The sequence below is a fragment of the Pieris rapae genome, chromosome 14, assembly GCF_905147795.1.
Source record: "Pieris rapae chromosome 14, ilPieRapa1.1, whole genome shotgun sequence".
Classification (NCBI taxonomy): domain Eukaryota; kingdom Metazoa; phylum Arthropoda; class Insecta; order Lepidoptera; family Pieridae; genus Pieris; species Pieris rapae.
In genome coordinates this window covers 6,260,472-6,284,870 of record NC_059522.1, presented here as the reverse complement: position 1 = coordinate 6,284,870, position 24,399 = coordinate 6,260,472, and the positions used below count along the sequence as shown (strand labels likewise).

Sequence of the window (24,399 nt, the reverse complement as noted above, 5' to 3'; positions counted from 1 at the left end):
TACTCTCAATAGGTCCGCTGTGCGTGATTAGGTTAGCTACAATATTTATTACAAATGGTTTGTAACAGAGCTTCAAATAACAATATGTATAGAATTTCGGATATATAATATTTAATAACAATTAATCATATAGTTACAGAAAATTACCTCAAAAATAATTATGCTTACCCTTTTGCGCCTTTTTCTTCCAGGAAAAGTATTTATTTGTTGCGAAGGAGGCGGTATGTGGTAGAAATAGGGTGGAATGAACTGTTCAAGAGATGATATTGGGGTGCCCCTTGGTGCCAAGGAACGTATTGTACCATAAACATTGTGGTTACGTCCCTGACTTCCGTACAAGTTAATCATCGCACTGAATGAACACTAGTTTCAGCACACGAAAGTTTCACTTGAAAGCGCGCGAAAAATGTAACATTATGCACAGATAAAACGCTCGAATTCACTCACGATGCCACAGACTACGTACACTATATTTTTATTAAAAAAAATAAGCTACCCAAAGGAGGTTCTAAAAGGATCCCAAATGATAAATATTTTATTAATATTTAAATCTTTAGGTCCCTGATGATTTTAATGAGCGTGCAGGCGTCCAGATGTGATTCCACTTTATGCGTGTTAAAACAGACAATCATGTTCACATTACATATTATTATCATACTTTATCTGCTTTTTCCAATAGAGTACTTGGAGCGAGACGTATCGGCAATGCAATGTATTTGAAAATGAGAGAAAAACATGCACACGCATAAATAAATACAAGCAGATACACTTGGATAGTTTTAAAAAGTTGTCACTGGTTCATTTAACACAACACTGATTTAAAGCTACATAGTATTTTTTTTTGTAACTTAAATGGTGGCAAGTACATATGAATAAAACATGCATTATTAAACGTTTTACTCAATTGTTACACATTCATTGAGGTAGAAACTTCTAAATAGTTAGCTGCTATTATAGTTATTTATATACCTATTATAGATTTATAGTAAAAAAGTCGTAGACACGTTTATTTATTGAATATTTACTTGTAAATTAAACTCTAACTTCAACTTAAACAATAGCTTACTTTTACTGGACGTTAAATGTAGCACACACTGTTGTTAAAAAAATTTTCATGGTTAAAAACGAATCAGAAACGGATTAAATATAAGTTAATTTTATTTGTTTAACTCAAACCAATATGGCGCCATCTAGGTTTTAGGCTTTGCACTAATAAATAAAGTTAATACGATGCGTTGTATTCTTTTATAAAATGATACTAGATGGTGTTAACTAAATACTATACAGTAATTATATTATAGCAAACACTAGATGGCGCTAAACATATCTTTATTTCAAAGTACGTCAGGGTTGAATATCCAAAATACATACAAGTATTAATTTCATGGAGTAGTCGAAGATGTTCTATAAGACGACACGAATTTTAAATGCGTTTTCCAATGCGACTCGGTTGGAAGAAGGAACTACGACTAGGACTGTAGTTACCGCTCAGATACGAGAACTTGATCCATTAAAGTGTCTTTAGAAAAATAATTTTCTTAGTTCCGTTTGAGTGCACTCACTTTGTCATTGTCATATTGTGTCAAATAAGTAAAACAAACAATATGGCGATCTAGCGAGCATGATAAATTATTTAAAATGTTATTTCTACGACTAAACACCTGTCGTGAACCTTTTTTAAACCATGGCCACTGCCAAGCTACCAAAAGCACTCTTCGGCTTGTTATTTACTAAGGTTTCCTGCTTCGCATTTAGTGGAAAAGACAATGGCTTTGGCACCAGTTATGTTTGGGCAGGCTCCCTTGAGTCTGGATTACAAATAGCCTCACAACACCAGAAACCCGTGATGGTGATCATACACAAATCGTGGTGTACAGCGTGTAAAAATTTGAAACCAAAGTTTGCGGACTCTGCAGAAATACAGTCACTAAGTAAACATTTTGTTATGGTGAATTTAATTGATAATGAAGAGCCCAAAAACAACACTTTCGCGCCGGATGGGAACTATATACCGCGGTAAACAATTGAAAAACTTCTTAATAAGTGGTCTTCCATAGCTTTGTTGATATTTTGTTAATAAATCAGAGCGAATGGCCTCGCAAAAATACGTGTACATATCACGCCCTTGTATTGTTGCAGAATAATATTCATGTCACCAAAGGGCCAAGTAGACCATGACATCTACAATGTGGACGGGAGCAGTCAACACAAATACTTCTACAGTCGGCCGGAACAAATTGCGAAGTCAATGAAAAGGGTTATCGAGAAATATAAAGTTCAATGTGAGTATGACATTTTAGTTTCGGCACATGAACAAATTTTGCGTGGTGGGGTAAATCGCCATTATAATTTTAATACGAAAACCCCTTTAAACCACATCTTATTATCGCATCTAACCAGCAAATCATTTTTCGGGAACAATGAATGTTTCCATTTAACATAAACATGAACTGTATGTACTATGTATATAAATAAATTATTTTAAATTTGAATTTAAAAAAATTGAACATGTGTATAATATTACTATATATATGTACTTATATTGTATGTTACTAATTTTCATGTATGTTTTCAGAATTGACGTAAATTTAAGAAACTAGGAAAGCATTCAAGAAGATAATAACTGAAGAACAATGAGTATGACTATAGAACATTCTTATTAATTAAATATCATAAGTTGATCATCTACTTTTTTGATTTCTAGAGTTAATTAAGAAATATTTTCGCAATGCTTTATATTCATGTATGTCTACAATACGCCTCATACTTTAAATACATTTAAAAACTTACATCTTCTATGACGGGTTCGACGTACATCTCCATGGTGTTGTTCAGTGGAGGCAATGTGACCGGAGACGCTGCGGCCGAAGATCGCCGTGAGATGCTGTTGCAGGAGCATTGCGATATTGAACGACGGGAACGGGGAGATTCTCTGAAAAATAATACGATAATTTAATTATAGTCTTGAGTGCAGTAGCTAAAGAAAACTTATCTAGGAAACAGAAGACCAAGGTTGCGTAGTTGTAGTGTGTCACATGTAGTTTTTTGTTAAGATTGGAGGTTTTTGGCTCTAAAAGACACTATGTTTTTACATACATACCTACATGTATTTTCAGATATTTCTCAGATAGCAATGTATTTTATTTCCTGTATTTCTAAAATGTTTTAAAGATTTAAAATACTTGCTTGTTAACCAAACGATAAAATTCAAAATACTTTGTTCATATAGGTAACAATGTATATGTGAACGATAAAAATGACTTCTAATTTAACATTTACTGCCAGTTCTCAAATCAAAGGCGTAGAACGCAAGAGACGAACTGGCAATACACTCTCCGTCACTCTATATTTGCTATAATTCATAATTGATTGTCTATCATGTTTATATAATTTTATTTTTATTTATAATAATTTTAATTATGCATAATTACTATTCCTGAATTGAAAAAACATACGTCACACAATATAATTCTTTGAAAGATCTCAAATAAAGAAACTAGTCCTAATGAGAAAGATTCCAACTAGCTTTTGTTCCCGATTTACCTTCTATTTCTCCGACACACGTGTTGCGTTCGTGCATCGCACCTGCACCTCACAGGTACAAAATAGCCCAGTTGAGGTAATGGGCCTGGTTCGGTTGAATCACTAGAGTCACTCCACTCCGGCTGGCTGAACGGGTCAATATCCAGAGCAGACGGCATTGCGGATTGAAAAAAATCCTCAAACTTTCATTCCATTTTTAATTTCAGAACTTAATCCGCCTCGAACATTTTTCACTCTGTTCACTCGCTTTTCGAATGAATTCTTTTCACTTTTTGTGTTTGCTTTTTCACGGATCGATTTCAGGTTATGAGCACTATTTTTTTATTTAAAATATCAAGTTTCTGGCTCGCGTCGTGTTTTATCGAAGTAATTGCTAGTTTTGGCTTTGTAAACAAAAATTAGGACGGTTTATAATTCGGCTGTGCAATTAGATAAGATAAATTGTTGTAAAAGTTTATTTGAGTTCATTGATAAGTCTACGATTACATCTAATCAGCTACCGCGAGTCGTTTGTTGTAGTTAATAATAATCGACTCGCGGCCGACAGTTTGAGGCATATTATATTATGTTGTTTAATAACTGATTTTCATATTTTCTGACTAAGTGTGATTATTTTATTGGGTCAGGCAGACATCCTCTGAGACAACCTTCAAATGAAGTTGGCGGAATAGTTTACAAATTTCAATTAGATATTATAATTTTTAAATTTTAATCTAATTAACATTGTAATTAATGTTTAACAATGGTACCTTACTACGGTACAAGCCTTTGTTTTGCAAGTGTTATTAATTCCGAGAAGAATAATAATATTCTTAATAGAAAATTTAAAACTTATATTTTAGTGCATACACTCTGAAAGACCTATCAAATATTTGGCAGAAATTCAAAGCACAAAGTAATAAGGATGCCTCCTAACGGGCCACTAACGAGAAAATGTCCATACAAGTGATGTAGAGCGGAATGTATAAGCGTAGGTCAGGAATAGTCAAGAGACGTCAAATTAAACCGTCATTCATTTTTCTTTGAGGCAACATTACTCTACTTTTCGTAAGTTTAAACACATTTGTACGCATACAAAAGTTACGAAAGTATAATATGCTTTTTGTGTCACGTCCGATCCTAATCTGTTAGTAAATCTCTGACGAACCGCTCTAAATGAAATGATTATCTGAATTGTGAAATGCAAAAATCTACGTAGTTTAATTAAGAACAATATTGATAGATTGATTAAATACTTATTTAAGTATAACTAATGCATTTGCTTAAATCTTACAACCGCTTTTTCCCATTAGCATTTATAAACTTGCCAGTTGCCACAAATGCATCATATGCTTCGTCGACCAAAGATAAATAAAACAAAAACTTCAAAACCAAGTAAACTATATGAAAGAGAGTTCTTTACTTTTAAACCCACAAAAGCAATTACACGAAATTACTAGACAATTTTGTGTCTTTTGTTTCCAGTCTAATTTCCTGTATCTTCCCAGGCTAAAACGTGAGGGTATGCGCATTCCTAAGTTTTTTTAGCCGCATCGCGTGAGTCACAGGCGTTGTTAACGACGTCATACCGGGACCCGTGAAATTTATACTCACACGATTAGGTACGTATCAAATGTACAAAGTTAGATAAAGACAAATATAGAGTTTATGGCCACTGCAACGCTTATTTTTATGTTAATTATACTATTTCAGGCTGAACACAACACTGACTGAATTTACATAAAAAATATAATATACGTTATTCAGTCGCATGGTCACTATTCACAAGGTTGTTTAATAATAGTTCAAGAAACCTCGAGATTATTATTCTTTTGAGTATGAAGGGTTTTTAAAGCCCAAAAATATCAGTATGTTCTCCGTCGTTCGGTCGATACAAGGTCGGATCGGTGTATGTGAGTAGACGTTTGTATGAAAATGTCAGTTCGATTGTGCCAATATCCTATCTGAAGATTTTAACGTACAGCAGTTTTTAAAATAATTAAAAAGCTATTTAATATGTTTTAAACATAGACATGTATATTTTAATATTATTTGTACGGTTTTATTAACTTTATTTGGTTTATATTGATTATCAAATATGAGTGTAAACAGCTACTAGATTGCATTTTATCCGCCGCCAAAAATGGATTTTCTTCGTGAATCGTCACGGTCTGATCCTATAATTAATCCACAATCTCAGATTGTTTTCGATTGTGGATTTATTATTGGATTCTGGCATTAAACGTTACGCCACATCAAGGATTTTCCTATACCGAACCTATACCTATAAATGATTTATTGCGTGACATAATATAGAGACAGCTATGTATACCAAGTTATTTTATGTATGTATAATATTATTTTATGTATAACTAACAATTAAGTTGGTTTACTGTTTTATTTGTTTGCAATCCCCACAGGCCGACTCTATTTAGAATGACACATATCTGCAAATGTATTCCATTCGTGTTTGCTTCCTTTGTTAATATGTACTTCATTAGTTAATAGCTAACATTGTTTTCATTTCTCATAGTATAATGATAAAGTGTGTTACTTTCGTGGGAAGATTTTTTTGGTATAGCTCAGTTTATTAATCGTTTGTAGATATGTTTAAGCATTTAATATTTTTGCCATTTTAAAGCAGAGTATTTATATATTACCCTTGGGGAAAGCTGGTACATAGATAAGAACATAAGCCGAAGACTGAACGACTGGACCGTTTTTTAGAATGATTAAGAGAAAAAAGTTGTTGATATAATATGTAAGACTAGTCTACAGGACTACGTGTGTCGGGTCCGCTAGAAAATGTAAAAAAGCACGTAAACTGTGAACCAATGAGTTAGTAGATATATACAACGTAGAGAAGATAAAAACGCTTGGCAATAGGTCTAATTATATTGTTATAATTTGCTTTGTTCTCTTGGAAGTGTTGTGAATGTAATGTAATGTAATGGTGAATGTGGTAAATCACTGAACAGATTTTATTTTATTTTTACTTATGTAACTTAAATGACGTTGTGGTTTATGACATTTTCTTTTGAATTATTGAATTCAAAGGGATGATAAAACTTGCTGAGTTTCTTGCCCGTTCTTCTCAGAACAAGACCTCCTGGTAGTCTTGCGAACGGATGGCGTAGTTTTGCTCTTTCGCGAATTTTGTAAACGTTTTTGACATTCATAAGCATGCCTTAAGTCGCATCTAAACTGAATAAATAAATTTTGATTTGATTTGATTTGATGTGCAAGTCCTTTTTTAATAGATCATACGTAACAGAATTAGATACACAACTCATACTAATCTTATAAAAGAGGCAACTGTGCGTCATTCAAGGTGCAATACCGACAGCTATAAGACTTTTATATTTGCAATAGGATAGCGTTCGCGACAAATATAAATCATATATTTAAAACACACTGGACTTGTAATAAATCGATAATCATGGACTGCAACGCAAAAAAACCTTTTGGCAATTAAAATGCACATGGCGTGTTTTCAGATGATTCTAGGTTCGGTTGCAGGTGAAAATAGTGTTGTGCTTGATAGGCAGAGGGTTAATAATTTGTAATCTATAAATATAGTACTCGCATATATCCGATCCTTGCCTTAAACAATGGTCGACGCTTCGGTGGACGGAGAAATTGTGACCAATTTGAGTTCCATCGGCACGTGAATATGCCTTTTTTAATAAACAAATAAAAAAAATTGTTTTCTATATTTTTGAGCATTAATTCAATCTATGCTGAGGTCACAAAATACTAAGGTCACAACGCCATAGGTCTTGTGTGGTCCCACACAATGTACAAAATGTTACGTGGGTGTACAACTGTTTGTTTTAAACGACTACTCGAAATGTTTACTTGCTACCGGCTGCGTCCACCGCAGTAGATACTGAATAAAATACACATTTTTGTCCCTTCACATTTAGAGCATTGTTTTTTTTTTTTTTTTTTATAGAACACGGGGCAAACGTTAGACTGTGATGCGAAAAAGGGTTATACTTCTGATGTTTACATAAATGTTTGATAATGTAGCTTTCAAAACGAACGTACGAAATGTTTGTAAGCGGCTCTCACACGGCGGTTTCTGGATTATTGATGTAATTTACGTGAATATAATATGTATTCGTCCACTCTCGTATATTAAATTACCAACTCCAATAAACATTAATTATATATTTGTAAAAAACACAATCTTGGAAATCAACAACAACAACTGAAACTATAAAAGATTTTGTCTGTATGTAGATATGCAACCAATTTAAGAAATTCACTACGAAAAAAATGTTTCATTAAAATTTGACTAATTGGAATTGGAAAAATGATTAATAATTCGTAGAACTTTTGTCAAACTCAATGGACAATAAATCTCAGCGAATATGTGCTATTATTAAAAGGTTACTTATAGGCTATAGCTGTGGGCACATGTTAGATTTAAAATTATTTATAAAAAATGAAATTAGCTTGCGCGATTAATATTAATATTATGTTTATGAGAGCTTGCCGATAATATTTACTTTTTTTTTGACACATAAATTAGGTTTTAAATTGATTGGATTTGGATAACGATCTACTAATCAATGTGCTAATTCTCGAGGTTTAGACTGATGTTTATAAACATACAATTATTCGTACAAATCGATGCCCTCATAAAATTTCACGCGTAAACATTAAACTCGTATTAAACTTATAATTGTTAGCATATTTTTCTTAAGACCTTTAAGATTCTTTAAGATGTAATTTTATAAATTTTACAGCTCTTGCTTTCCAGTGGTCAAGCACCTGTTTTGTTAAATAATTAACCAAGAGGATCGGGGTTCGAACCCCGACGGAACAAGCCTCGCGTCGAGTGTGATAGTAAAAAAAAATTACTTTTACTTTATAGTTCTGCCTAAATTAATGTTTTTTTTCGACACTTATTTATTGTATTGGCTTACTACTGTTAAAGTATAAAGTATGTATTGTTGTTAATAAATAAATAAAATCCTAACTACATATACAGTTTACATTTTTCTCTCATTCATCAGTAAACCAGAACTTAAATTTATAAATCACTTTGCGTTTTTCAACTTTACTCCTTTGTGATTTGATCAGAAGAGATCAGTGCATGGTGAAATATGATTATTATTATGATGAAATATGATTAATTTAGTTTTTTTAATATCAAGGCAATTGTAGTCTAATCCGTTCGTATTAGATTACTATGTATACAGATGTATCTTTGTTAATACTATTAACGACATCGCATTTATTATCTTCGTACAGATGTTAGTCAAATTGTGTCACCAAAATTAATCTTCTCATGCTGTAATTACAATCTTATTGCCGAGAGCATAAACTTCAATATCTATTGTGTAACAATACCAGGTGCAAAATGACTCATCGATCATTGACTTCTGTTCGACTACGAATTGGCAAAATTGCAATTCATTCTAAGTAATACTTAATATTGACAGAAATACCACTTTTACTCATAAATTAAATTTACTTAGTTTGTTAAATTTTACATAAATTGATTTATGTATTAATCACATCTACATTTAAAAATATACGTTTTTGCACTCCTGTATTATGACTACCCGTGCTTCAAATTTTTTTATCAGAACGACTCAACACATGAAACGAGACTGATACCTACTAAGAAAAAAACGTTGACCGTCCCTTCGTAGTACATTCTGTGTACATATCACAGCCATTAAGACTATACAAATACAAAAACTTACATAACATGTATCTAATATGCTTCAATTCTGGCAAATACGTAAAAAAATCTTAAGTCATCTCATTTAATAGTCTATAAATCTATGTTAAAGCAATGATTTGTAAGTTGACTTCGGCCCTATAAATGCAATAAAAGTCATCTAAATTAACTTTTAAACCCACGATGACATCAACGACATCGGCATTGTTTGTATTTTTAAACCGGCGCCGGCACAGACTCGCCTCACAAACCCTTTATTTATATCACTCCTGTTTGTTATCCACATTTGTGTGTGAAAATTGATGAAACAAAACTAATGTTCTCTTTTTCGCGAATATGAAGACAAAATGTAGGTTATTAATGAATAACCTACATTTTGACATATTATTTAGTTAATGAACTAAATGATATGGAAATTGGCAAGAGAAATAATAAATTTCTAATTTAGTTTTCTTATTTATTTCGTAATCCTAATAATTTAAACAGTGATTAATGCATTCTCCTGAACCACTAAGCGACTGAGGATGATGATTAGATGGAGTATTTATTATGCATCTCTAATATGTATAACAAAGTCATTTCCGCGTGTACACTTTTAAACTAAATACATACTAGGAAAGTCACACTGACAAAAGCGGCACAATAAATAGTCTGAGCAACGTCGTCCCTCAATACCTTGTTTTGTCAATGTCATGATTCACCTTTAGAAACGCAACCCTTCAGTTGACTTTAGCTGTATTAAAGTGCCGTCTGTGACCTTAACCCGTTTTACGGGTAGATGAAAAGGTTTTTTATAGTATTATGTTCCAGCGCACTGAATATTTTCTAAATAATAACATACTTTAGCAACAAATTTTATTTTAAACAAAAATGAATATTGTACAAGGGCAGAGATAGTTTGTTGTTGTTGGCCCAACTAGTAACCAACCTGTGACTATATTTGACCTTTACAGCTTGCAAAGCGTATACAGTGTAATAAATTTAACATTATAACGTATTTTTGTACTAATGTAGCTAAAGAAACATTTGTTTCCTTCACCGTTTGGGTGCCATGGGTATACTAAAATGCTAAGAAAAATCCTTTAATTTTTGATGACAGTTGATGTCAACTGATTTTGATTGCGCTCCTCGCCACTCAAATGTTTTTAATACATTACACTAATCACCCACGAAAACGTGTTTGTAAAACAGAGATTCTCTCTCCTCCTCTCCTCTTGATGGTCAAAAATTAAAGTTCACGTGTAACAGAAAGCAATCTCACTAATGGAGTTCGCATTTGAGACTAATCTTTTAAGTAAACACTATGAACAGTTTTGTATTCAAATGCAGCGTAAAAGATCTTTTCAGTGTATAGAGAATTTTACTATCATATTAATAGTTACAAGTTTTGTTACTCTTTTATTCAGTTTGTGTAGCAAGGAGCAGCCCGTATATTCAATGATGGTTATAAAAGAACTTCATAGAAATTTTGTTGACATTACGCGTCAGATTAAATAATTGAAAGCGCTAATTTCATTAAATCATTACGTCACTCGTGGAAATCTGTATTAGCCCAGTTGTTTTATATACCTATACTGTTAAAGAAGTATCGTGTAACTTTGCGAAACATAGATTGGAGTACCTACCTATAATAATATAATACTTATACTGTCTGTCTAGTCTAGTAATTGAATATGCGTTGTCATAGACCAGGTTATTTTAGGCATATGTCGCATCAACACCAGACAGCGGTACGCATAACGCATGTATGTAGATCACATCCTGACATTTTGCGCGCTAATATTCCAAAAACGATTAACTTCTAGTAACATTTTCTGTTTGACACATCTTCAAAAATATTACGATTATAACTCGCCTTTTGTCTATATTTCGCCAATACTGCTTTGAATTGCGATTTTTTTCTATCTACTAAATATATTCTACAATTTCGTGGAATAAAAGTTGTACAAACTACAATTGCTACATTGAAACTACGGTTGTATTTAAAAAAAATCCATTAGACTTGGATATGCTATTTTCATTAAGTTGTACATAAATTTATTTTACTATTAATGTTTGTTACATTAACTGAAAGCTGTAAAAATTGAACATACTAACATGTATTATGTGTAAATATAGCTTTCAAAAAACGTTCTTTGTTACGATCCAACATTATATTTTATAATTTTATATAAAGAAAACAATATAGTAAAACTTTAAAGGCTTCTAATACTTTGACATTGTTGTTCGATCTAGTTCTCACAGTTTCTATATACAATATATTCGCATGAAAACAAATCATAAAATATTTTGTAGTCTTAATGATTAATAAAATGATAAAAATATTGGATATCGCATCAAATCGTTATGATAAGATGTTTTATGATTTCTGAAGGATTGTTGCGATCTGCGTAAATATATTGTTTTCTCTTTATTGATTATTAACGATTCCAAAACTAAGTACTCAGGGAAATAATCAGTGCTCCCTGGTACATTCGCAAAACGACCTCCATCGGGACCTTAATAATTAATCATCAAAAAGATTGCTGGAGCCCAGGAACATCACGTAAATGTCGAGGGTATTCAAGTTCTTGACACCACGGACCTAGTTGGAAGATTTATTGAATAAAACCATTTGGATTAGTGAATTAGTCTTAGTCCACATAAGCCTTAAGTGCTAAACAGTGGTTAGTGAAAAAATAGAAGACAATAAGAGTGTCTTCCCCTTAATAGATACTGTAAGTAGTGTTATTGGATACATTCATTTGTTTAAATGGCCTTATTAGTAAATTGGTTTAGGCTTACATTAGTATTAATTTAGGCTAGACAAAATGTTCCATGATTTTCAGATTCAGATTTAGTATTAAAAAAATTAGCTCGATATTGAATAAAATGTTTTGTAGGCGTTGCGAATTAGCTTTATATATTATTAAAGCGAAATTATTCTGAGATCAAAACTAGAGCAATTTTCTCTTAACATGGTTAGTAGCTATCACTTTCATTAAACGATTTAACGTTATTGTACAATTGACTGCCTCAACAAATTAATCGCTTGCGTTGTTGTCTATTCTTAATTTGATGATTCCGGTAATCAACTTCTTAAGAAACACTGCCTTATCGCCACATGTTAGTCGAATATTAGCCTCCCCCTTAGAATTCTAAATTTTATAATTCTGTATGACACTAACAAAATCATTTCATTTATTCATATGAAACTTAATGTATACTAATCAAGGTCACATTAATGCTTCTAAATTTACATTTACTATAAATTTCCAAATCAAGGGCGATGAACTAGAACTCTCCATCAACTAAAAAAATTAGAAAATACTATGGACAAAGATTACATACATATTTGTAAAATTTAAAGAGTTTTTGTACACTTATCTTTAGATGAAACAACCTTTTGGGCAACTAGAGTCATATTTTTATAATATATTTAACTTGTAATTGATCATTTTTTTACTGCTTTACCAAAAATTTCTGGTAATTTAATTTTATATTATTTCATTGTGTGCTTTCTTTATCTATATTTATATGTTTTAAATTTTATTGTTACATTTATGTTGACTTCAAGTGTCATACAATTTAGACGTATTATTTGTAAAGTATGCCGTAGATTCGGTGCTATGTATGTATAATGTGGTAAACTTAATATATGAATAAACCTTTAAGATTGTAGCGTATCGTAGATACGCACTAAAATGTACATACTATATGGTGTAGTATTTTCTATACGATTTTGATGTATGTGGCAATATATACAGGACACTTAGAAAAGAAGAAAACAGACGTCACTCAGAACAGACTTTTAAGATGAGTGAGCATGTATTTTTCCTATGAGCCTTTCTATAAGAATATAAATTAATTACCGTTGTTTGTGAAGAAATATATCAATTTAACAAAGATAAAAATGGGTTGTGATTTATAAAAATATAGAACATCCCATAAGATAAAAGTTCTAAACATGGAAGTCACGAAGTTGAAAGCAAACGGTGTATTGATAAATAAGAAAAAACGGTGTATTGATAATTAACATATAGTTTTGAAGCAACATTCAGTTGACAATAGTTATATAATGTTTCAATCCAATTCCCAAGTCTAGAGTGTGGCTCATAGAATTATTTCAATAGTAACTACTTATTATGTATTTTATTCGTGTAACTAGGCCATTTCCGTGGCGTATGATTCAAAATATTGAGATCACTTGAATCACGTTATATGTAAGCTTTCAGGTGCAGATGGAAATGTTGCAATATCACTCTTACCGACTTAGTCTCCTTTTATACGTATCAAATCTACATAGGCAGAATTTAACATCTGTCATCATTTATAAAATTAAGAATATATTGTGTATATATCAAGTTTTTCTTTACGATGCGAAAAATGTAATTTTATTGTGTATAGTCGCGGCGAGCTCAGATGTCAGATCCGCTTTGTTTTATATAACAGGGTGCAAAAGGGTAGAAGACTCATCTAACTTTATGTGATACCTTTTGTTTTTATAAAAATAACCATTCACACGAAATAAAACTCAGGTCACGCGAAAGATCTGTCATATATATATAACACGTAATCGAGTTTTCTCAATACAGTTAAATGGAAAAATATGATTGCAAACAAAATTCTAACCTTGAATCCTACCCGGAGTTCAAGGATTCTCCGCATTGAAATCGAAGAAGCATCGAATATTTTACACGTATTAGGAATCTATATATTAAAATTGAATTTTATTTAATAATGTAGAAGTATTTCTTATATAATAATCTATTTACTTGATATCCAATGTTTTAATGCCGGGTGACAATTAAAAAATAAAAGTAATAATTCACTTGACACCAATACGGAAATTTAATTAGACTCGTCTGTGTTATTAATAATTTCGCGTCCATACTCCACTCGGGTCAATGTATTGAGAAAATACTTTAATTACTTCAACATTGACTGCCAAAATTATAAGCATATAAATAATTATTATAACACTTATAACGGTTTCAAAACCATACATTAACAGTCAAAGAATTTTTCGAATTTAGATCACTAATATTCACTTGCACTTTCGATTTTTTAATTTGTCACTGGCCGAAATTTAATGAATTTTCGAAACTTAAAATACGATTTTCGTAGCGTCAGTTCAGGCGGGTCGACGCTACACAAAGCTCGCGTCGACTGGCCCTCAATTCGGCCGTCTGCCAACGAATCTGAAAAGTTATATTTATATTGTGATATGAAGTTTCAGTCGTTAGCGAAGTTAATTCGTCTACATAGATATAAAGAGTCTGTCAACGTAAACATCCGCAACGCAAATGCACTGGGAGTAGCGGAGTGCGTCGTTTATTTTTGTTAGGCTGATTCATTGATGGACCCGGAATAAGTTCATTTGATCTCGTTCTGTCTAGTTGAGGCTTAGACCGACTAGAGAAATACAAATGCCTGATGTAGATGATGATAATGATAATTTTACTTCTGCGAATATAGAGTTAGGAAATATGTATATCTATACGAATGTTGTCAGAAACATTTTAAGATTTGTTAGCGAAGTTGATTTAAAAGACATTAAGCGTGCTATGTCCGCAAATAAAACATACATTTGTGTGTTATGTGTGATACTTGTATGCCATTTATTGCTATTCTTTCCGTGTTTTTTGTGTAGTTTAGCTGCATATTTGCAGTATAAATAAGTAGTGTTTAATTGTTTCTGTGTAAATAATTTTAGAAATAAACATTTTTAAACCATATGTTACCAACAAACAGTTAGAATTTTAATTGATTATCAAGAGTATTTTGGTTTATAGTTTCAATATTTCTGCTTCGTCAATATTCGTTTCTTTGTTCTTCTAGGCTAGTTCTGGTTTCTAAAGTTAATACAATAAAGATTATATTAGTACATTCTCCCTTGTGATTGGGCTAGCATCTGCGAATTCTGCAGTACCTTATTTTATAGGTCAATGTCACTATGTCTACTGCAGCAAATTGAACCTGCTACTCAATAAGATAGCTAGATTAATTGTTTCGATACAATGAGACTTGATTGGATAATTACTATGTCCTATATTAAGATTAATAGTACAGTTAAAATAAGATAGATTTGAAATAATATGTTAAAACTTCCTATATGAGAAAACTTTGTTGTTTTAACATTAAAACGTGTAACAGATATTTATGAAATTATAGAACCGACAGTTCGCGCTTTTTAATTTGGCGGTCTACATGACTACATCTGTCAAAGCTGTCAAGTTTATTAATTATCATTATATAGTCAACCTCTTTGGTAAACATGTTGAGGAGTATTTAGGTCAAAATATCAGACATAACTATGAATATAACCTTGCAATACAAAATTAGATTATAGGCTGTGCGTTCGATGCATATTCTTTTAAAGCCTTTTAACCGAAGGGTTTACATATTTATTTATACTGTAATAATTATCTGAGAAATCAGAGTTTCACGTATCTATGGAACCAGTGTCAGCAGTGATCCTCAAAACTAATTTGTGTGTATACACGAATTCTAGTACGTTCTTTGCGTTACATTAATAGCCCTTGGATATTGAAAATATATTAAAACGCTTTTTTTTATGGAAACAGTTTAAAACGCGTTTATCTGTTCGGCAGTGAAGTATCAAGTAGTCAAGCAAAGGCAATCATTGAGAAAAAATTGTATTGATAAATTAAAATAAATATATTTTCGTAAACTTATAATGTGATTTTACAACTATGTACTTAAAATAATTATATTTATTTATGAGACCTTTATAACCTCGTAAGGGACTAGCCCTTGTAGACCGGAAGTATTCCAGTTACATTGAATATCCTGGCAATAAGATTGTATTACAATAGTGTTGTGAAACTTTCTTGTTATCGACTTATGAACATTATATTTCTTATATGAGGTAATAAGTTACCTAAATAAAAAAGTTACACAATATTTATATATTGTTCTCATTTAACATTTGAACGATTTATTTATTGATTTTTTTTGTATTTTTTTTAACAACAGTCTATATAAATTTCTACAAGCCGTAGTGATTAGTATACATAATTAGTATGTTATAATTGTATGTATATTTTCATATAAAAATTTTTAAATTAAATATTTAGTTAATCCTAAACGAGTTAAGAATTATTGATTTCAGTATTTAGTAACATTTTCGTTTAAATCCCTCTATATTTAGCCTGAAAATTAATAAACTTAATAACTCCCACATAAATTATTTGATTTTATAAAATGTCTGTATCCCATATATAAGTCATTTAAGGCTACAGTTTTCGCTATTTTAACGTTCTACAATCTATATAACGTACATCACTAAACTACTACACCTCTTAATGCATGCGCTGTATCAACAAAAGCGCACGTGCGCCTGAAACAAAGATAATCATCGAAGCGATTACAGCTTTATTACTATTATTATATATTTATAATATGTAAATTATATATATATATATATCCATACTATAAGTTTACAGAGTGACTGACGTTATGATATAAAAATAAATTATACATTAATTACTTTTGTTTTAGATATTTAAACATATTACGCGTAAGAAAACATAAATTACAAATTTTCGAACACGAACCACAAAGAGTTTATCTATTTTGTCTGTCTGATTATATATATATATATATATATATATATCCTTCCCATTTTCGGAATAACACAAAGAGCTAGAGTTTTCTTTGATATATTTTGATCAATAAACAACACATTGTTGTAACATATTTCATATCATTATTCACTTTACGACCAGATAAGCTCTCTCGCCCAGACTTACAACTACTTGCGACCCTCCCCAGCTTCGCAGAGGCAATTGTGAACCGTAATCCTTGAAATATTATATATAAAACCTTCCTCTTAAATCATTCTAGATATTAAAGCAATACTAATATATTTATTTATTGACACTTAGACCTATAAAAAACATAAGTTAAACAACAAATAAAAAAATATCTACTGAGGGTAAAGTACAAGAAGTGCATAAAATAAACAAAAAACATAGAATTACATGTAATACTAAAAATACACTAACTAAAATCTAATAAAATAATAATAAAAAATAATAGCTATTTTTGAGTCATAACAGAATGGAAGTGGCTATTATGGGACGAATAGAAATGCTCAAAAAGATTATAATCTAAATTTAAATACTAGGCTCGTCTGTTATCAAGAGGAACATTGTAGGAGATATTACGGTTTTCTCCAATTCCTAGTGCAGTGGTTTTTGAGTTTATCATGAACAGACATAATCATAGATGCCCTGGAGGATTTGTTTGAAAATAATATAAAACCTAGACATATTTATATTATTGATATCTTTTGCAGAATATTGCACAAACTTTCCCCCATCACGCTAAATCTGACCAAGTTACGTGCCGAGACTAATACTCAATTGTAACAAGCGTTAACCGTGCAAGCTTAACTTTCACTATAAGGTAAAGGTCAGAATCTGAACCAGTTTGCCTATCAGCTTTTCTAATACTATATAAACTAGAAGAACTGGTGTGCTTGTGGTACAATTATCAACGACGCATTGATTGTTTCTTAATTATTTTTATAAGTACAGAACATCATATATACTTCACACATCTTCTACATATATTTTATTTTTTATATTGTATTTTTTTATTTTTTTTTAAGAGAGCTGGTGCGGCTTGTGATGCGGCTGAAAAAGCTAAAGTCGGCAAATACAGGGGTCTAGGCTCTGAATATGATTTTATCCCATTCGGTGTCGAGACCCTTGGTCCGTGCATCATCATTGCAATCTATATATTCTAAAAAATATATACCAGTTCCAGCGATCACAAATTTTCAGAAAATAAATATATGAGGAAGGCTCATCTGATATTTAGTAATACCACCGCCCATGGACACTCTTAATACCACAGAGATCGAGAGTGCGTTACCGGCTTTTTAAAAATTGGTTCGCGCTTTATTTGAAGGGCAGTAGGTACAACAGTTTGACACTCGTTGATTTGAATTTCTCGATAGTTAGAACTTCTAGTCCCCTGAAAAATACTGAGATAGAGAATACAATTTTTTTTTCAAAATAAAAATTTGTAAATATTTTTATTATACTGTTTATTTATTACAATAGAACTAATAAATAATGAATTTTAATCCAGCTCTTATTTACTTGAATCCCCCTCCCCCTAGTGGTAATTTAAGCGATAGTTATTTTGAACTCTTGGTAATTTAAAATTTAACTGTGTTAAAAGTTAAAATTTAACCTTAACATTATCGAGAGTCGTTCCGCTGTTGAGCTATTAGTAGTAGTTAATTATTTAAAATTACTTATTCGCTTAACATAGATTGATCAGCCAACTACTGAATATATCAAGCTCATTATGAGTAGAGTTTATTCTGTCGCATTCGATTGAGAGGTGTCTGAACTCTTAGGATGGTTTTTACAGTCGGAATTTGGAAAATTCTTCTGATTTGACCTTGTGAATGAATAAGGGACGACAATGTTAAGATTCTGTTTCGGATATGATGACACAAAAGGCTCATGTCTACCTGAATACTGCTTCATACAAGACTAATTTTGTGCTACCGAACTTGAATAAACAAAAGCCGACTTCGAAGAAATTTTAATAGCGTTTGAATGCAAACTTAAATTTTAATAGCAAATCGATGGTTTTTTAATACTTTTTTGTTCGCACGGTTGAAAAATGTGGGTAATAAAAAACTAAAATCCAACGATGACGTGTGTCCATGCGCGTCGACTATGGCATAAATAAAAAAGATTTTCAATTCCGTGTCTGAAATGTGTACAAACTTACTTGTTCAAGTTATGATTCATCACCATGTTTTCTTTGGCATTCGTTGTGGAGTATCCTGAAAAATAAATAAATCGTTTAATAATTACGATGCAAAACGAGCGAATTTTTTGTTCTACAATTTTTGTATTCGTATAATACAAAATTAAAAATTATTTTTACACTTTGATAAATTAATCAAAAATACGTATACTATCCTTACAGTACTAAACCAAGACACATTTAACAATTACACACATTATAGCTGCTGTGAACATATAAAGTTGTCGATAGCGGAAACAAGTAAGTGCAAAGTTGACAGGGATCTGTACAACGGCTTGGTTCTCGCCCTTGGTATAGATACAGATTATAAGTTCCCTAAGCCTTAGGAATTAATGAAAACAAAGTCACGATTCAATTTCACGTAAATCAGACTGTATCTAATAAATTTACGCGTGGAGTTACGTGCAAGTTCAGAGTCTGTCAAATGACGTCGTCACGCCCGTTTGTTATTTCGAAATCCCCTTAGGGCCTGTTTCACAATGTATGGATAAAGTACCAGCTATGCAACACATAAATTTTTCGGAAGATAAAAGTTCCGAAGAAATTTCGCGCTACCTGACAGTTGTGAAACACAAGAATAGTGTTTATCCTACCAATAAGTAATAAATAGCTTATTTGGAACGTATCCGGACATTGTGAAACAGACCCTAAATATTTTATTTTGAAATGAATCGAGTAAAATATCTATATACTTATCTACGATTGTATTTCTGAGTAATGTGTTTGTGTAAACACATACCACGATAAGACCATAACATAATAATAAAACATGTTTTATTCTTGTTGTTCTTGTTTCCTTACAATAAATTTATAAATTTATTAATAAACACTTTATTTACAAAATAAGAGAAAGTGCTAGGGATGTAAATATGCGGTCTTAAAAACTTAAAACTTCAATTTATATTATTAAACTGTAGCGATTCCTACTGTAGGAAAATGATATATTCAACTTCTCCACTATAGACATCGGCGGTTTCGCGCTAGTCAGTGGTTAGACTGGTCGATTCTTCCCTTTAGGTTGGAGTAACTGTTTACCATCATCCCTATTCATGTATAACGTATAATAAAAACAACGAAGGTTAAATGAAATAATCTTCGTAGATTCTTAAAAGAATACTTAGTCAAAGTCGGGCGACAAGCGTGTACTTATCGACATTTCATCTCGCGTACTTTTTTCGTATTATTTTAAAATAATTTGCGATTCGTTGAATTTGTTTATTATATATAAATATATAACAGGCAATTTTAACTTTAAAATATTTCCGTCACCACACTTACTTTATAAATAAGGCAGCTTTGTTATTTGTATAAAATTACTGGCAACATGTGCAGTATGCACGTTGCAATAAGTAAATCAAAGTTAACCTTGTAAAATGAGAACATATAATAATAACTCGGTAATAATCATACAGTACCTACATGTTACATTACACATTACACTTACGTGTATTGTAAGTGCAGTTGGATTTATATCTATTATATACATATACACATAATATTATAATATACGTCATATCCCATAACTTGCGTACTAACGTGAGACTGATCTTGAATTAAACTATCATGATTCATGTGCACTTTTTACTTTTTGTTTTTTTTATGTATCCTGTATCAGTTAAGTTTATTTTTAATGTTCCCGTTAAGTTTTTTTTCTTCTTAATATATATGTAATATGTATTTTTGCACTTCATTTAATTATGATAATTTTTTTATATTGTAATGCAACGAAGTGTTAATAATTAAATAAATAAATATATGATTTGGGTTTTAAAATAATATTTTTCAATATAATCAATAATTGTAATTATTATTAAAAGACGCGACAATAGTTTATGCAACCATTAAAACGAAATCATCCTAGTGAAAATCATAAGATGATCCTAACTACTGATAAGTACTTTGACTAAACCGAAGGGTTTCTTATTGTGTTTCTAATAATTATTTTATTATGACAAGGAATCTAACAATCCCGTTGCAATAAGAAGATTTTAGTAGCTTTATAAGGTAACAACATCGTAGATGCGAAGATGATATTAAAAAGGTAGCAGAAGCCACATGGATGAGGAAAGCAAGAGATAGATCTTTGTGGAGAACAAGAGAGGCCTGTGCTGAAAAGCAAGAAGATCAAGAAGCCGGTGTCTAATAGGAGATAATATTTACATTTACCTTAACTAAATTTTGTTAATAGTAGTAGTATATAAAGTAGAAATAAGTTAAAATGTAACTTACAAGATTGGCTATATTTATTTATAAGAGTAGTCAAGCAGGCCTTTTTGTTTGATATTTAATTACTCCTGGCGTCTTATGAATAGGTAAATAATAATGAAATGAGTTAATGCGTCATATAAATGATTTTAATGCGAATTTCAGCTGACATTTGTTTGTGACTTATTACTTTCCATTTTGCAATATCTTCCTTTTTTGGCAAGTTGTTGTGGATCAAGGTTAAATGGTTCAAAAAGTTATATTAAAATTGGTCTGCTTTAAGCACAGTTCAGGACATTTTTGGTAGCCGTAACGAAAGGCTACAGAAACAAATATAAATTTAATATAATTTAATACCCTTAATTATAATAGTACCATTACAAATGTTTATCCTCATAATTTATCATTAATTTTACGACCAACGTCTAGTACTAGATAACGTAGTTCATAATATAAGTCCTCTTTAAAAGTACATTTTAATTTCGTTCGCTAGTAAATTCGTTTGTTTGTATACTTGTGGCTTGTTAACTCGTAAAGCAAAGTTTGATGACCTTTCGTGGCTGCTAAATTTACAAATGCACTCGAAATGTAACCAATCTAAATGTTGCTTGCTTTAACTCAAAAGTTGAATATGTCGGATTTTAAATAAAGAACGTTCCTGGGTTTTGCTTTACCAGATTATAGAAGATTTTAATTTATCATACGTAAGTAAACTGCGCAAAACCATAATATTTAACTAAGTTAAGACTATACCATTCTTATGGAATTTGGTTATACTACAGGTCTTACTAGATATAAAATCCTGAGACGACAGAAAAGATGAAAGACGGACGACGGAATGGTGAGATATTTTTTAGTATTTGTGAGCGATGTTTTAAACCGACATTAAATAGCTCACCCAGAGTCATACCTACATGTTTATACATATATACATAATATAAATATACATTTTGACTAAAGCTGACTGTTACATCATATCCGCGTAAATACTAAATGTTTCGTTAGGAAATATTTATTTCAATTTTAACAAGATATCGCAAACGATTTAGTACTAATTGCAAAATCAATAAAAATTATACCCTGACTCCAATATAGTGAATAATAATATTATTATCTGTGGTGATTAAATGTTATCAGAGAAGTTCAATTTGAGGAAGCTGGGGTACGTTGAAATTATGATAAAATACTGCTGTAGATGAATTAGAAGACTTGAACATTCTGGAAATTTTTGTATTTATTTTAATTTAAAAGTTTAGCAGTTAGGTACAGTTAAGTTATAATAACATATAATGTGCGAGTGTATTTTTATAACTGGTATTCTTAAATAAAAGATAAAGTGTAGATTTAATAAGTGCATATTATTGAATTATATAATTGACATATCAAAACCATTCTTTTATCATAATGTGTAGCTTGTCCCCTACGCTCTCAATTTTCAATCAATATTGATAGTAAATTCTCTTGTATTTTTTGCAGTTATATTTTAGCCTTCGGTCAAGAAAGTTATTTCAACATGAATAACATTGTAATATATCTGATTACTCTATTATTAGTAGAAATAAAATACTTTACTTGTGGCCCCATTACGGAGACTTATTTGTATAATTCGGATAATGTAATCGTAAAAATTGTTGATGAACAAAACCTGACATCGGCGCAAAATGGCGATATTACACCACTTATCAATTCTGACTTTGGAAATACAAGTGAAGGTATTATAAAACAAGAGAACGGGGTAACAATTGAGAACAGCTTTCAGAATTCCTTCTTTCCGATGCTAAATAATGAAACTGTACAAAATGTTATCGTGGGTTCTGATTTTTTACAAACCGACAATCCTTTACCGGAAACTTCCATAGGAATAAATAGTTCCATAAAATATGAAGATGGAGTACCTCGAGCCAGTTTTCAAGTTGGTTGTATTCAGGGTTACGCAAAAGCAGCTGATGGTTCGTGTCAAGAGGTTTTATATGACTAAATGTATATCACTTTTAACCCAGACATACTTAAACGATAACAAATATGAAATAATTAACAAGATTATCAGTATAAGTTTACACGCGAAGAAAGGAAGTAATGTTTAGAATGAGGACAGTGATTTTAATATTGTTATTTGTAGCAATTTTGCGAGTAGAAAGTGGATTTTTAGAAGATGTTCTATTAAAACCAATCAATAAATTCTATAATATGACAGAGAAGATTCATAAAGCCAAATTGGATGCAATATCAAGACTTGATGAAAAGTTAGGAAGAGCCACAAGTCATATTACAAATTTGTTTGACGGGCACTCAAAGACGTTCAAAGACAAAAAGGAAGAACTAGGCAGTGATGTAAATCATTCCGAGAAAATTGTGAATGAGGATCCAGTTGCGTCTTTGGATGTGAATTGCGCAGAAGGTTCACCTGGAGCACTGAATGGATCCTGTCTACCAGATGTTTATGTGCGGTTTAATGATGACATTGGAGATAATGAATAATTTTAATATGTTTTGCATGTTAACCATAAAACTTAAGTACAGTGTTTAACCTTATCAGCTTATCTACCAAATAAATTTCGCGTGCATATTAAGTCTTTTAAAAATGTGAAAAATAAGATTTAAAAAAGCTTATGTGAGGTACGACATTTCTTGTACCGAGCTCTGTACCTAGTTCTTTATTAAAAAAAAATGTTTGGGTACAGTTGTGTCTTATCTGTTAAATTACTATACTATTTATCGTTCACTTTTGTGTTTTTTTTTTTGGATTATTTTATCTTTTTTTCTTTTTTGTGTTATGTAGCTATTAACATTTGCAAACAAATTAATTATATACATAAATGTTTCGGGGTAAAATCATTTCAAAGTTGTAACAAAAATAAATATTCTATAACCATATCCTTGATTGTGTTATTCCAAAAAGGCGAAACAATTGGTTCGGATATTAAATCCGACTTCAATAAAAAAAAACGTCGCCATAATTAAACTTGTCAATATTGATGGCACGTTTCCGGTCCTGGCCCAAATTCCAATACATTAACCACTCTCCGTAGTTCTTCTTATTTTTAAAAACTATATCGCTTCTAGCTTACCCAATATATAAATGTATAAAAGATTTTGCTCGTGTGTATGTTTGTACACGTAACATATTGCGCATGATATTATTAGTCTCCTTTGACTTACAGTATTGGTAAGTGGTT

The 24,399-nt window shown here is 31.2% G+C and overlaps 2 protein-coding genes and 1 long non-coding RNA gene across 3 annotated transcripts in view; 2 read left to right on the top strand and 1 right to left on the bottom strand.

Moving 5' to 3' along the window:
* The window catches only part of LOC110997335 (tight junction protein ZO-1), a 78,191-nt gene that overhangs the window by 42,701 nt on the left and 11,091 nt on the right, over positions 1–24,399 (bottom strand). Inside the window, exons 2-3 of the mRNA XM_045631171.1 lie at positions 18,980–19,034; positions 2,791–2,932 (exon numbers count right to left, since the gene is read on the bottom strand). Of these exons, the coding sequence (XP_045487127.1) occupies positions 2,791–2,932; positions 18,980–19,034 (197 nt within the window). The remainder of the gene's footprint in view (positions 1–2,790; positions 2,933–18,979; positions 19,035–24,399) is intronic.
* On the top strand, positions 1,490–2,652 carry LOC110997338 (thioredoxin domain-containing protein 12-like). The gene is made up of 3 exons (XM_022265453.2): positions 1,490–2,016; positions 2,140–2,282; positions 2,576–2,652. Coding segments are annotated over exons 1-3 (477 nt in total). The 5' UTR covers positions 1,490–1,684; the 3' UTR covers positions 2,578–2,652.
* On the top strand, positions 21,686–23,945 carry LOC123689728. The gene is made up of 3 exons (XR_006750638.1): positions 21,686–21,927; positions 22,006–22,064; positions 22,700–23,945. It is a non-coding gene; the product is annotated as an uncharacterized LOC123689728 (long non-coding RNA).

Coding starts and splice junctions, on each gene's coding strand:
- LOC110997338 (XM_022265453.2), top strand. CDS start 1,685: ATGGCCACTGCCAAGCTACCAAAAGCACTCTTCGGCTTGTTATTTACT. Junction 2,017..2,139: donor GATGGGAACTATATACCGCG/GTAAACAATTGA, acceptor GTATTGTTGCAG/AATAATATTCATGTCACCAA.